The following is a 14,123-nucleotide window of genomic DNA, read 5'->3' on the forward strand; positions in this document are numbered from 1 at the left end:
GTGTAGTGAATTTTGACACTGAGACACTGAACGTATGCCATGCGCAATGAACATCTAGTATCCATCGGAGATCCTAGAACCAAACCTGAGCAGATACCCTGGGCACACTGTACTAAACAGTATTAAGTTTTATCTTCACAAAATAAGAGGGGCTCCAGGGTTTTCCATAAGCCTCCATCCATGCCCTTTCTGCAGAGATGGCTGTTTGCACACATACACACCCTATCATTTGATAATGAACCTTTGGGCTATATTCTGAAATCCCGTCTGCGTAAGGAATTCCTCCAGAAGGAATGAGATGTGCTAATTAGGCAGAGAGAAGCCCTGTTTATTGAGGGTGTCAGTTCAATTTTGCATGCTTGGTGATGGATGGAAGGAAGGAAGGAAGGAAGGAAGGAAGGAAGGAAGGAAGGAAGGAAGGAAGGAAGGAAGGAAGGAAGGAAGGAGAGAGAAGGAGAGAGAGCAAGAGAAAATCCAAGTCTTATTCTTTCAACGATGGCCCATGCATCTTATAACATCTCCTTCAGGCCTCAGGGGCTTTCCTTTTTCATCACTGACCAATGCAAACTCTATAATGATAGTGGCACTTCTAATGGAAAGCCGCCCTGTGAGGCAGCTGGTCCCCAGCAATCTCGCCGCCTGTCCCTTTAAGTCATGCGCAACACCCTTGATGTCACTTGATAGCTCTATCATCCCAGCTGGGTTTGCCAAGGTTCATTTTCAGACAAAGCCCTCATTGTCCTCCTGACTTTGGGCTTTTCCTCTTCTCATCTTCCCCCCTTTTCTTTTTCTTTTTGTGGCAGTGGGCAGAGACTTGAGGAAAGTGACATTAACCGATCCACTTTCTTTTGAAGGACTTGGGAGTCGTTTCTTGACTCCTGCCTAATGAATAAGCGCTGCCTTTGTTAAATTTATATTTATGGTTGTTGAGGAGGTCATTGGCTTGTTTTATGTCTCCGGGTTTATGGAAGGTGAACAGCCACCGCCGTTACGTTGTGTTGTATCAGATTGGTTGGGATTGCCTTGCGAAAGAGCGGTGACTGCATCTGATAGAGACACTTCCCCCCGCTGAGATATGAAACAAAGAAATTAAGAGAGAGGTGGCCACCAACTGACAAGAGAAGTTACTTTCGGCATCTGCTGGATCAGTTTAGCTGTGTCTTTCATTTGTATGGGCAGGATCTCAGTTACTATGCATCAGTTTGGGTTTAATTAATGCAAAAGCCTGAGATGTGACAGATATCTAAACATGGCTCTGATGTCCCCTCTTAACCTTCTCTTCTCCAGGATAAATATGCCCAAATCCCCAAGCTGCTTCTCATAGAGCTGCATGGCTTTCAGACCTTTAAACATTTTGGTCACCTTTCTCTGGACCTGTTCTAGCTTGTCAATATCTCAATACCAGTTTGCAAAATCTGCAGTGAAAGAGAATCCATCACCTTTTGAGGCAGCCTATTCAAATGCATCATACCGTGAAATTTCCTCCCTAGAATCATAGTATCATAGAATAGTAGAGTTGGAAGAGACCTCATGGGCCATCCAGTCCAACCCCCTTCCAAGAAGCAGGAAATTGCATTCAAAGCACCCCCGACAGATGGCCATCCAGTCTCTGCTTAAAAGCCTTCAAAGAAAGAGCCCCCACCACACTCTGGGGCAGAGAGTTCCACTGTTGAACAACTCTCACAGTGAGGACGTTCTTCCTGATGTTCAGGTGGAATCTCCTTTCCTGAAGTTTGAAGCCGTTGTTCCGCAACCTAGTCTCCAGGGCAGCAGAAAACAAGCTGGCTCCCTCCTCCCTATGTTTTCCCCTTACATATTCATACATGGCTATCATGTCTCCTCTAAGTCTCCTAGTCATTAGGACCTATTGGATTAGGTCTCACCTTCTGGAGCAGGAGAAAATAAACTCCTCCATCCTCCACATTATGGCCATTCTTCATATCTGGAAAGTTCACAGCTTGTCTTTGTTTCAATGGACTGAACATAACTCTCCCTCTCAAGAATTCTCAGAGATTGTGAGGTTAGGATACAGAAAAAGCAAGAGTGAGAGGTAATATAATATATAGCCATCTGTCCATTTGAAACATGGTGCTGGAGAAGCATTCTGTAGATAACATGACTGCTAAAAAGACAAATGATGGGTCATAGAGCAAATCCAGCCCAACTCTTCTTAGAAGCAATGATGACCAAATTGAGGCTGACATACTCTGGACATATCACGAGACTCAATGGAAAAGACAATAATAGAGGCTGAGTATCCCTTATCCAGAATTTTGAAATCCAATGTACAGTGTTCCCTCACTTATCGCTGGGGTTAGGTTCCAGGACCACCCGCAATAAGTGAAAATCCGCGAAGTAGGGACGCTATATTTATTTTAATTTTATGCATTATTATAGTAGTTATACACTATTTTAAGTCTTTATCAACCAATCGTGTGTTGATAAATCCCCTCCTTCTTGTCTGTTGCCACTTGGGCTCCTTTTCTCTCCCTTTGGCTTCTCCTTCCTGTCAGGGTAATTTGCAGTGCAGCAGTAGTTGGAGTCAGTGGAACGCAGAACAAAGTGACATCCAGAGACTTTGGTAAAACTATATACAAGTTTTACTGTAAGCAGTAATAATCAAGACAAACAGAGTTGCAGACAAACACAGGACTTGACTTCTCAGCAGACAGCAGAACAGAACTGAACTGATGTAATCAGTAATACATACACACTTGTGTCTGGACACTCCCTAGTTCCAGCCACACATCAAAGTCATCACAGCTTCTCAGCAAGTAACTCTTTCCAGACTATAGCACACTCTGGATGATGCAATCAGTATGCAATACAAACCAAGACACAAATTGCATTTAAACACTATCTATACACAAATCCCACATTAACACTTCCTCCCTTCTTTAGGCTGTAAATTGTAATTTTTTATGATTTATAATAGTCTTTTAGAGTTTATTGAAAAACCGCGAAACAGCGAATCCACAAAAAGTGAACCGCGAAGTAGTGAGGGAACACTGTAATCCATACGACTGGCTAAGATAGTGAAATCTTTGCTTTCTGATAGTATTTTTAAATAATTTTGTGCATGAACTATGTATAAAATTGCCTTCTGGTTATGTACATAAGATGTATGTAAAACACAAATGAATGTCATGTTTAGACTTGGATCCCATCCCTAAGATATCTCATTAAATATATACCAGTATTCCAAAATCCAAAATTTGGAACATTCCTAGTCCCAAGCACATGGATAAGGGTTAGAGAGCAGGAGAAGAAAAGGAGACCATGTTACAGGTGGATTGATTCACTCAATGCATCCTGAGCTGGCTTGAGCTTGCAAGACCTGATTGGCAAAATATGTAGAGGTCTTTCATCCATAGGAAGTCTAGGCCTTGGAAAGGCAGCTGTGAAAGAACTGAGAAGATCCTGAAGAATAAGGATATATAACTCTCTCACTTCAAAAGACAATGATGCTTAGTAAGATAGAAGGCAGTAGGAAAAAAGGAAGAGCACATTCCATATGCATAGTCTCATAAACTCATTCAAAGAGGTCACAGATATCTTGAGTTTGTAACACCTGAGCAGGGCTTTGAGTGACAGGATGACTTGAAGATTTTTATTCATGCGGGCGCTATCAATCAAAGTTGGCTTGACACTGATAACAACGGCCATAGGATCACCATACGTTGAAGTTGGCTTGATGAAAAATAACAGCAACAGCAAAGGACCCGAGAAGGCCTTCTGGTGCTAAGTGAGAAGGAAGTTCCCATAGTTTTCACTAACATATTGAAAATGCACAGTTCACCATAATCAAACATGCCTTGTAAAAGGTTGTTGTGTGTTTTCCAGGCAGTATGGCCATGTTCCAGAAGTATTCTCTCCTGACGTTTCACCTACATCTATGGCAGGCATCCTCGGAGGTTGTGAGGTATATGGAGAAACTAAGCAAGGAAAGTTTATATATCTGGGGAAGATCCTGGGTGGGGAAAAGAACTCTTGTCTGTTGGAGGCCAGTGTGAATGTTGTAATTAATCACCTCAATTAGCATTAAATGGCCTTGCCAGCTTCACCTCCTGGCCTGGGGAAATCCTTTGTTCAGAGTTGTTAGCTGTCACTGATTGATCCATGTCTGGAATTCTTCTGTTTTCAGAGTGTTGCTCCTTATTTACTGTTCTGATTTTGGAGTTTTTTTAACACTGGTAGCCAGATTTTGTTCATTTTCATGGTTTCCTCCTTTCTGTTGAAATTGTCCACATGCTTGTGGGTTTCAATGGCTTCTCTGTGTAGTCTGACATGATAGTTGTTGGAGTGGTTGAACATTTCTGTCTTCTCAAATAATATACTGTGTCCAGGTTGGTTCATCAAGTGCTCTGCTATGGCTGATTTCTCAGGTGCTACACTCTAAAAACAGAAGAATTCCAGACATGAATCAATAACAACTCTGAACAAAGGATTCCCCCAGGCCAGGAGGTGAAGCTGGCAAGGCCATTTAATGCTAATTGAGGTGATCAATTACAACATTCACACTGGCCTCCAACAGACAAGAGATATATAAACCTTCCACAGATATATAAACCTTCCTTGCTTAGTTTCTCCAGATACCTCACAACCTCTGAGGATGCCTGCCATAGATGTGGGTGAAACATCAGGAGAGAATATTTCTGGAACATGGCCATACAGGTCAGAAAACACACAACAACCCTGTGATCCCGGCCATGAAATCCTTCAACAACACAGTACCTTGTAGATTTCTGCACTGGCAGAGGGTTGGACTAGCTGGCCCTTGGGATTACTTCCAATTCAATGCATCTATCAACCTCCTCCTCATCACCACTATCAATGTTTTCCTTGGCAAGAGAGCATTGGAATTGTATGTAGAAATGTGTCCAAATCATAATGAAAATTGTCTTTTGTGCCCCCAGGTGACCCAACTTTTCCAAGTGCCTTTAACCCTCTCCTCTTTCTCGCTTGTGTCTTCACAGCACAGAGTCCCACTGCAGCTGATCCCTTGCAGCAAGCCTACGCCGGAGTGCAGCAGTATGCAGGTCGTTAGTATTAACACTTTCTCCCAGTAAAACTTTCACCTTCGTAATGGTCAATAACATGTCAGCACTCTTCACTATTGTCATTCTGTGCATAAATGTTGCATTTCAGGTTTCTAAATTACACTATGTCTCATCTGGAGTTACCCTGAGCAGTGGAAGCAAGCAGCTTATGGTGAATCCACGCTGGGTTTTGCTTTAGCCATTGGAGGAGCTATCCAAGGTGCTGAAACTTGGGAACTCAAAATTCAGCACCTTTGATCCTTGTTTTAAATTCCTTTAAGAAATCCCAATGTAGATTCACTGCTTTTCTGCAGTCAAGAAGACTAACAATGTTGGGCTAAATCCAATTACTATTCTTATCTATTGATTCATTGGCTCAGCTCTAAAATTTCGACCAATACAATCCATGTAGAAAATGAACGAGTCCATCTATATACATAAATGAGTAATGGTGTCCTCCCCTCCCACTAAACAACAACAGTACAAGGCCCAGAACCTAGAAATTTGGCAGCACAATCCACCATCTTTGCCCCTAGTTTCCGACAATAAAAAGAAAAGAAAAATAAAGTCCTAATTAGAGGGAAAGGAATAATTGTTTTTAGCCAATTGCTGCCAGTTAGAAGGCTAAGCTCCGCTCACTTGGTCTCCTAGCAACCCACTCAGCCCAGAGGACAGGCAGAATTAGGCCTCACTTAGGCCTCTTCCACACTGCCTATAAAATACAGATTATCATATTTGAACTGGATTATATGGCAGTGTAGACTCAAGGCCCTTCCACACAGCTATATAACCCATTTATAATCTTATATTATCTGCTTTGAACTGGATTATCTTGAGTCCACACTTCAGTGTGCATTTTATTCAGCTGTGTAGAAGGGGCCTCATATAATCCAGTTCTAAGCAGATAATATAAGATTATAAATGGGTTATATAGCTGTGTGGAAGGGCTTTGAGTCTACCACCACCACTTTGCCACAGCAATGCGTGGCTGGGCACAGCTAGTGTAATATAATAAGCAAAAATGATGAAACAATGTAAAGATCAGGCAAAGGCATAGAAAAAGTTTCCAAAAGAATTTCCTACTTCCCACTAGAGTAGACTGCCTGAATTAATGAAATTTATGTAAGTAAATTGCCAGGTTCCCATTCATTTATTATCATATTCACTCTTTCCCACACATTGGATATGTTTTTATGAGATTCGCTCAAACTTCATTTTTCCTCAAAACATATTTAAAAAGCACAAATGATGCCAAATGCTATTTAATAGCCATTCTCCCACCTTATAGTGTGGAAATAGGATGGAATGTGTTTTATCAGTAACACATCTCTGAGACTACAGGTTTCCTTTTGAGAACATTAGGTCTGTGAAGCCAGATCACTGCTTTACAATAGCATGCCATTTGGCTTGGTTTGCAGTGTGCCAATGGAGAAATGGAAATACCCCCTTTCTGTGCAGGAGGACTTTGAGTTAACTTGGCAAAGAACTTCACTTGGGAACAAGATAGTAGTTTATAGCATTTAGCAAGCCCATCAACTATCCTGATTTGGGAGGGACAGCCCTAGTTAATCATCTGCTGTCCACTTTATCAGCTGCTTTTAGCATATCTCGGTTTTTCTCTCCATCTCCAGCTTTCCCCTTTTGCCTTTGTTTTACTTCAGTTGCTGCAAACTGAATTCAAAGTGGAATAGCAGTTTGCACTCAACTGAAGGAGGAAGAGGAAAAGAGAGGGCAGAACCTTGTCCTTCCCAGTACAGGCATTCCCCAAGTTACAAACATCTGGCTTACAAATGACTCATGGTTAAGAACGAGGCTGAGACAACAGGAAGTGAGAGAGATCTTCCCCTTGGAAGACAAATTCAACCACGAAAGAGTTATTATCCTGGGGGAAAGGAGTCTCCACTGAAGCTTTATCACCAATCCTTGTTTCCATAATAAGCCAATTTTTTCAAAAGCTAATTATCACAAGGACAGAAAGTGAGGTGAAATCTTCTGAACAGGGGCACAGACAGCAAAAGAAACATCACAGGGAAGTTAACCCTTCCTTTTGCTAGCCAAAGCTTATATATGGCTGGAGTTACACTTAAAACTGTATCTGTTCTGACTTACATAAAAATTCAACTTAAAACAAACCTAAAGAAACTATCTTGTTCATAATGTGGGGGCTTCCTGTTGTTTCAAGTTGAAGCAAACTGCTCCAACCTCTCCTAGGACCTCATCAAATGGACAGGGGTAAAACGAGGGACAGCAGGGGACAGCATAGGGAACCATCAACTCGAACTTAAATTGGAGTCCTCGTGGACAACAAGTTAAACATGAGCCAACAACATCATGAGGTAGCTTAAAAAGCTAATGGGATTTTGGCCTGCATCAATAGGAGTCTAGTGTCTAGATCCAGGGAAGTCATGATCCCCCTCTATTCTGCCTTGGTCAGAACACACCTGGAATCACACTGAGTCCAATTCTGGACACCACAATTGAAGGGAGATTTCAACAAGTGGGAATGTGTCCAGAGGAGGGCAACTAAAATGATCAAGGCTCTGGACAGCAAGCCCTATGAGGAGCAGCTTAAGGAGCTGGGCATGTTGAGCCTGCAGAAGAGAAGGCTGAGAAAAAACATGATGAGGCCCATGGATCAAGATGTGAGAGGAAGACATAGGGAGGAGGGAGCAAGCTTGTTTTCGGCTGCCCTGGAGACTAGGACGTGGAACAATGGCTTCAAACTACAGGAAAGGAGATTCCACATGAACATTAGGAAGAACTTCCTCACTGTGAGAGCTGTTCAGCAATGGAACTCTCTGCCCAAGAGGGAATGTGGTGGAGGCTCCTTCTTTGGAGACTTTGATACAGAGTCTGGATGGCCATCTGTCAGGGATGCTTTGAATGTGATTTTCCTGCTTCTTGGCAGGGGGGTTGGACTGGATGGCCCACAAGGTCTCATCCAACTCTATGATTCTATGATTCTTTCAGGCTCTGTTCTCTCCCAGATGTGTCCAACCTTTGCCTTCCCACATCATTCTATCTTTACCCTCTACCTCTTTGTGTTCTCTAATGAGGACTCCGGTAAACAACTGCTCTTCTAGGGGCATTTTGGGCTCCGCTGCTGGAATGGAACAGAGTCCCACCAGACATCGCCCAATGTCATGTGATGGGCTCCGTGGGACTCTGACACTGGAGAGAAGCAGGGAAAAGATGCTCCTCTCTCTGCATCTGATGAAGTCCCTAGCTTGTTCTTTCTCATTAGTAGTTGATCCTAACTTGGGCACACTTTGGCCGTGTGTGTTTGTCCATGAAATATTAGAGAATATGAGTTATTAGAAGCCTTTCAGTTCCAATCTTTGAGAGTATTTCTGGTTGGGAGTGACAGGTGACCATCCAACTATTATTTGCAAATCTCCAACAAAGGACAACCCATCCCCTGAGTTGGTCTGTTCTATTGTCCATTTTCCCATTAAGAAGGTCCGGGATATGTTGCCTTGTAAATTGACTCAACAGATGCTGAGCCTACTCTCCAGAACAGCAGAAAACAAGGTTGCTCCACTTTCCATATGATGGTCTTTCAAATACTTAAAGATGGCCACACCATATATTCTCTCACCTTTGTCTTCTTCTGGTTAAACATTCACAATAATCAACAGGGCTTGGTTTTTAGACCGCTGGACATGGTCCAGCACACCCACATCCTTAAACTCTGGGTTATACAATGTGTAAATGTAAGCCGTCAACAGAATTATGGCCTAAATCCCACTGACATTCCCAAGAATAATTGAATTAGTTGGATTTACCTAAGTGCTGGCTCACCATTCAATGTAATTCTACTTGGGGTTAACCAATATGATCTCAGCTTTATGACATCTGTCAGGGATCTTTCCATGGTTCCTCACTGTTGTCACTCTTGGATTGTGTAGACAAGCTCTGATTCTTCCTTTTTATGATGTATTTTTAAGAGTCGTTCTAAAGTTTGAACACATGGATTCAGACCATGGTAGGAACAGGCAAATTGCAGGACTGATATTTCAGTTCTATTTTTATGGAAAACTTTAGGCCTACTAATAGGCCAAAAGTCCAATGTTATGGATTGGTGATAGGGGATTCCCTACACTCAGAAGTCATGGCTGATGTGTCTCTGAGCACATGATTTCCCCATAACTTCATTGTCAGAAGTTAACTCACAGTTTCTTCAAATTCAAATAATTGTTCCTGGTTACTTTTCCTAATACAACTATTTTTAAAAAAATGCAGAGAAGGGGTGAACTGTTAATTGTTGCTGTTGTTAAACTTCTAAGATTAAATACTCTTATCTGATCATGGAGAACTGTGAAACTGTTCCGGGTTTTAGTCTGAACTTTAAAGGTGCTATCCAAGGTTAAGCTATTTGCAAGATTGGTGTAGAACCTGGATTCACCACTTCACTGACACTGGAGACAGCAACCTCTACTGCAAATTACCCATTGTCTACCAAGAGATCTTATGTATGAGGGTTATCCAGAAAGTACATTACATTTTGGAATTAAAAATGAACAAAGTATAGGAGAAAACATTTACCATATGCAGTTGAAAGCCACAACCAAATACCACATCTCACGTAGTCGCCATTCAAATCTAGGCAATTACCATAGCGATGAATGAGCTTTGCAACTCCTTCCCCACTAAATTCTGCCACTTGCTTCCTCAACCAGCCGGTCACCCCTTCCCACAGCTGCGCAGCGTCACCAAAATGCTGTGTTGCCAGCCACGCCCCCATTGTTGGAAACAACTGCATATAATAAATGTTTTCTCCTATACTTCGGTCATTTTTAATTCCAAAATGTAATGTTCTTTCTGGATAACCCTCGTATTTCTGACACCCATCTATCATCTAATCGTTCTTCTGGCCTTCATTATCATCTACATATTCAGGATTTAATCATCACATCACTAAGTTGGGAATACAGTCTGGGAATACAGGCCTGTTTCCCAAGAGCATTGAGATCTACTTAATCTCCAAGTTGGGGATGTGGGAACTTCTTCACAGACCTCATGTTCTTCCATGTTCATGTGTCAAAGTATTCCTCTTGCCCTAATGACAATTCACTCTCTCCTGGGTTTATTATTGGGGTAATTTTCTGGCTTTATAACAATCCTAAAATCTTTCCTTCTTTTTTTCTCCTCCTCTTTCCCCTATAGCTGCTTACCCTGCTGCCTATGGCCAGATAAGCCAAGCCTTCCCACAGCCGCCTCCCATGATCCCACAGCAACAGAGAGAAGGTGAGTCTGTGGGATACTGCACTTGAAACAGCGTGATTTGTCTATATACAAGGTTGCAGCTAATTTTTAAATCTATACACATAAGTACTACCTGTATAGTGCTGGCTTTAGAGATTTTCCTCCCTGAGGCAAAAGGCAACATAGATTCTGCTCACATTCCACATGCAGAAGCTGGATGCATCCCCCAGTGTCTGCACAACTGCCCAAACTGCAAATGAATTAAAAACAAAACATCAAGTCCTCGGAAGTACACTACAGGCTGAGTATCCCTTGTCCAAAAGGTTTGGGATACACAGCGTTTCAAGTTTCCTCCCCTGAATGTGTAACTAGCCCCCTTTCCCCAAAGCAGAGGTCAGCAGCTGGTGGTGAAAATTGTCAGTTTTTGGAGTATTTCCCATTTCTGGAGAAGAGAAGCTCAACCTGTACTAGATTTGGAAATAAATAATTCTGCATCAGCTATTTATTTTTATATAAGTAGCATTTCCTAGCCAGACCCCACCCTCATTAATCCACCTTAACAACCAGCAGCCTAATCAGATGGAGGTCTTTTCAGCTAGTAATCAGGGCACAAGGAGGGCATGTTTCCAACCCACGTCCACCAGCAAGTAAATTGGTGACAATCCAAAGCAAGAACACAGCCTCACTTGCTTTGGGAGAAGGCTGGAAACATCATCCTAGTGCCAGGAATGCCAGGTAAGCAGAACTTCTCTGCATGATCCTTCTGCTGGCTATTAAAATGGACTGGAACATAATTTTGTGGGAATTTGTTGTCTGGCCATCTAACCACATTAAATAGTAAGTGTAGATGGGGACAAAGACAGCTTTGAGAACCACAATCAGCACCATGCCACCTGCATACTTCAGGATCTAGGGGGCAGTATGTCCCCCCCTTTGTTTAACTTGTCTATAGTTAACACTAGCTTGGGGACCTGGCAGTGCCCGGGTCATTTGAGAAAGGCAATGTTTGCCTGTGTTTCAAGTGTAGTCTCGATCCAATGTCAGCTGGGGTCAGTGGGTGTGGGTGAACTACAACTCCCATATGGAAGTCTATCATCCATGGTCCACCCCACTGCAAACAGCGCCCAGATGTATAGTAGGTCATGGGGACTGTATGTGTCACGCTTGTTAGAGTGAGTAGGCCGAAGGAAAGATTAAAAAGATAGTCATTATTGAAGTGCTAATTCATTGGAGGTGAACTATAAATCCCAGTACCCACTATCCGAAACTTCCATGCCAATTCCCCTCCAAACCCACCAGTAGTGAAATCTGGGCATATCGGGTCTGCGTGGCAAGTTTGGCCCAGACCCATCCTTGTTTGGGTTCATAGTGTTCTGGGTGTAGGTGAACTACAACTCCTCTAAATTCCCCAGTAGGAGTGACAGTGCTCTGACTTGATGCAAGGTGAATTACAACTTCCACCATGTGCAGTTAATCCCCAAAGTCCTCCAGTAAGTTTAGTTGCAGCTTCATGCTTGTCTGTTTGTTATGCAGAGAGATTTGAAAGGGAAGGGCAGTGGGTGGGGCCATGCAAATGCCACAGCAATGGAGAACCCTGGGATGCCTGCCTGTGGTGGAAGAAAATGCAAAATCTAGGATGAAATGGTCTCCAAATGAAAGCATTCCTTGGGTGGTGGGTCGTAGTGTTTGGGAAGGGCATTGGCAGGGGCTGGGCTGCATTTTCATGGAGCTCGCTGTAACCGTAATGTCAGTGCAAAGAGGTGACTTGCTGGATTCTCAGGCCTAGGAAGTATAGCCTGTTTGTTGAGGCCAGAGGCTGTCTGTGTGAGTGGACACCTGTGCCACATACACACATACGGGTTTTCACTTTTATTATGGATTTAGATTTAGATTTAGATTGGGCTGCACTAGATAACTTATATTGCCCTCTAAAGGCTGATTTTATTTATTTATTCATTCATTCATTCATTTATTTACAGTATTTATATTCCACCCTTCTCACCCTGAAGGGGACTCAGGGCAGATCACATCTATATATATAAAAGGGTAATGACATTTCGGCCTAGGACAAAACAACAAAACTACACATCCCAGAAACACTAAACTTGGCAGCACAACCCCTCATCCATGCCTCTAGGTTCATACAACAAAAAGAAAACAAAAATAAAGTCCTAATTAGAGGGAGAGGAATAATTGTTTTTAGCCAATTGCTGCCAGTTAGAAGGTTAAGCTCCGTCCACTTGGTCTCCTAGCAAACCACTCAGCCCAGGGGACAGGCTGAGTTAGGCCTCACTTAGGCCTCTTCCACACTGCCTATAATATACAGATTATCTGATTTTAACTGGATTATATGGCAGTGTAGACTCAAGGCCCTTCCACACAGCTATATAACCCATTTATAATGGACTTAATGTCATGGGAAAACCTTTACCCTTTACCTTAACTACCACCAATTCCTCAATACTTTATTTCCCATACCACCATACTTCGCCACAGCAACGCGTGGCCGGGCACAGCTAGTTACACATATAAGACAAACATTCAATGCCTTTAACATAGAAGAAAGACAAGACAAACATAGGCTCTGAGCTGGCCTCGAACTCATGACCTCTTGATCAGAGTAATTTGTTGCAGCTGGCTGGCTGCTCACCAGCCTACGCCACAGCCCGAAAACTGAGATCATCCAAACAGACTTTATGTTCAAGGCTATTGTTTGTGTGTGTGTTTGCATGTGTGTGTACAAATTAATCTTCCACAATAGCACACTTGAAAGATTCCATATTATTAAACCAATGCAGTTAAAGTGATGTCAAACTCCTTTAATTCCACAGTGTAGAATTAAAGTTGGGTATGGCTCGATTGCACCATGTTGGAATAAACCGTGACACAATCTTTACCTCGAAAGTTGAAACAATGGGAGGAATCAGGCGCTCCTTTTAGCGACGCAGCAGGGAAGCCACGCTTCCCAAGTCTTCATCAGGGGCTTCATTTTCAATTAATCCAAAAAAGAAAATGTGGAGGAAGAAAGTGCCTTCAATCACACCAAGGCCCGGGAATTTTAATGAGCTTTAAATGGGCATCTGTCAGAATCCTGACTCGGCGGAACTACCCCTGCCAGCCGAGGGGATGAGTGATGGCCAATAAAAAGGGGGGGAGCACCTTGGTGAACTCCTCTCTCCAACGGGAAAGGCAAAGTTGTAATTTGCTGTGTTATGACACTATAATTATGCCCTGATGAAGAAAGCCAGAACATTAAACATCCTTCTCTTCTACATAGTGCATCCCTATTCCTTTCCCTCCCTGCAAGAAAGGAAGGAATGGTTTAACCCGTGCTTTGCTGGCTCCTCAGACTGACTCCTCAAGAAGGCATTAGGGAGTAGAGTTAGTTTGCAAGGGTCAATGGGAAATTATGGATTAAATGAATGGCAAAAGTGGTCTGAATTACCCATTTTTATTACAGCCAAGCTCTTTCATGATGCTTTTAGAGTGCCGACCTCCATTCACATACATTACATCTCTACTGTAGAAGAAATGTGGTTTGACACCACTTCAGTTGCCGTGGCTCCATGTGATTGACTCTTAAGAGTTGTAGTTTTGTAAGATACTGGTTAGAAGCACCCAGTGGCACAGTGAGTTAAACAGCTGAGCTGCTGAACTTGCTGACCGTAATGTCAGCAGTTTTAATTCGGGGGGATAGGGGTAAGCTTCCGCTGTTAGCCCCAGCTTCTACCAACCTAGCAATTCGAAAACATGCAAATGTGAGTAGATCAATAGGTACTGCTTGGGCAGAAAGGCGACAGCACTCCATGCAGTCATGCCAGCCACATGACCGTGGAGCTGTCTATGGACATCACTGGCTTTTCGACTTAGAAATAGAGA

The 14,123-nt window shown here is 42.8% G+C and overlaps 1 protein-coding gene across 9 annotated transcripts in view; it reads left to right on the forward strand.

Moving 5' to 3' along the window:
* celf4 (CUGBP Elav-like family member 4) overlaps window positions 1–14,123 on the forward strand; it is a 920,473-nt gene that overhangs the window by 843,520 nt on the left and 62,830 nt on the right. For 5 of the 9 annotated variants that reach the window (XR_010003933.1, XM_062974278.1, XM_062974282.1 and 2 more), the window contains exons 9-10: window positions 4,977–5,042; window positions 10,206–10,286. Coding sequence is in view for 8 of the 9 variants with exons in the window: in XM_062974278.1 (XP_062830348.1) it covers window positions 4,977–5,042; window positions 10,206–10,286 (147 nt within the window). In the remaining variant the exon portion in view is untranslated. The remainder of the gene's footprint in view (window positions 1–4,976; window positions 5,043–10,205; window positions 10,287–14,123) is intronic. The other 4 variants (XM_062974279.1, XM_062974283.1, XM_062974281.1 and 1 more) reach the window with 1 other exon arrangement.

Source organism: Anolis carolinensis, chromosome 2 (genome assembly GCF_035594765.1).
Source record: "Anolis carolinensis isolate JA03-04 chromosome 2, rAnoCar3.1.pri, whole genome shotgun sequence".
NCBI lineage: Eukaryota > Metazoa > Chordata > Lepidosauria > Squamata > Dactyloidae > Anolis > Anolis carolinensis.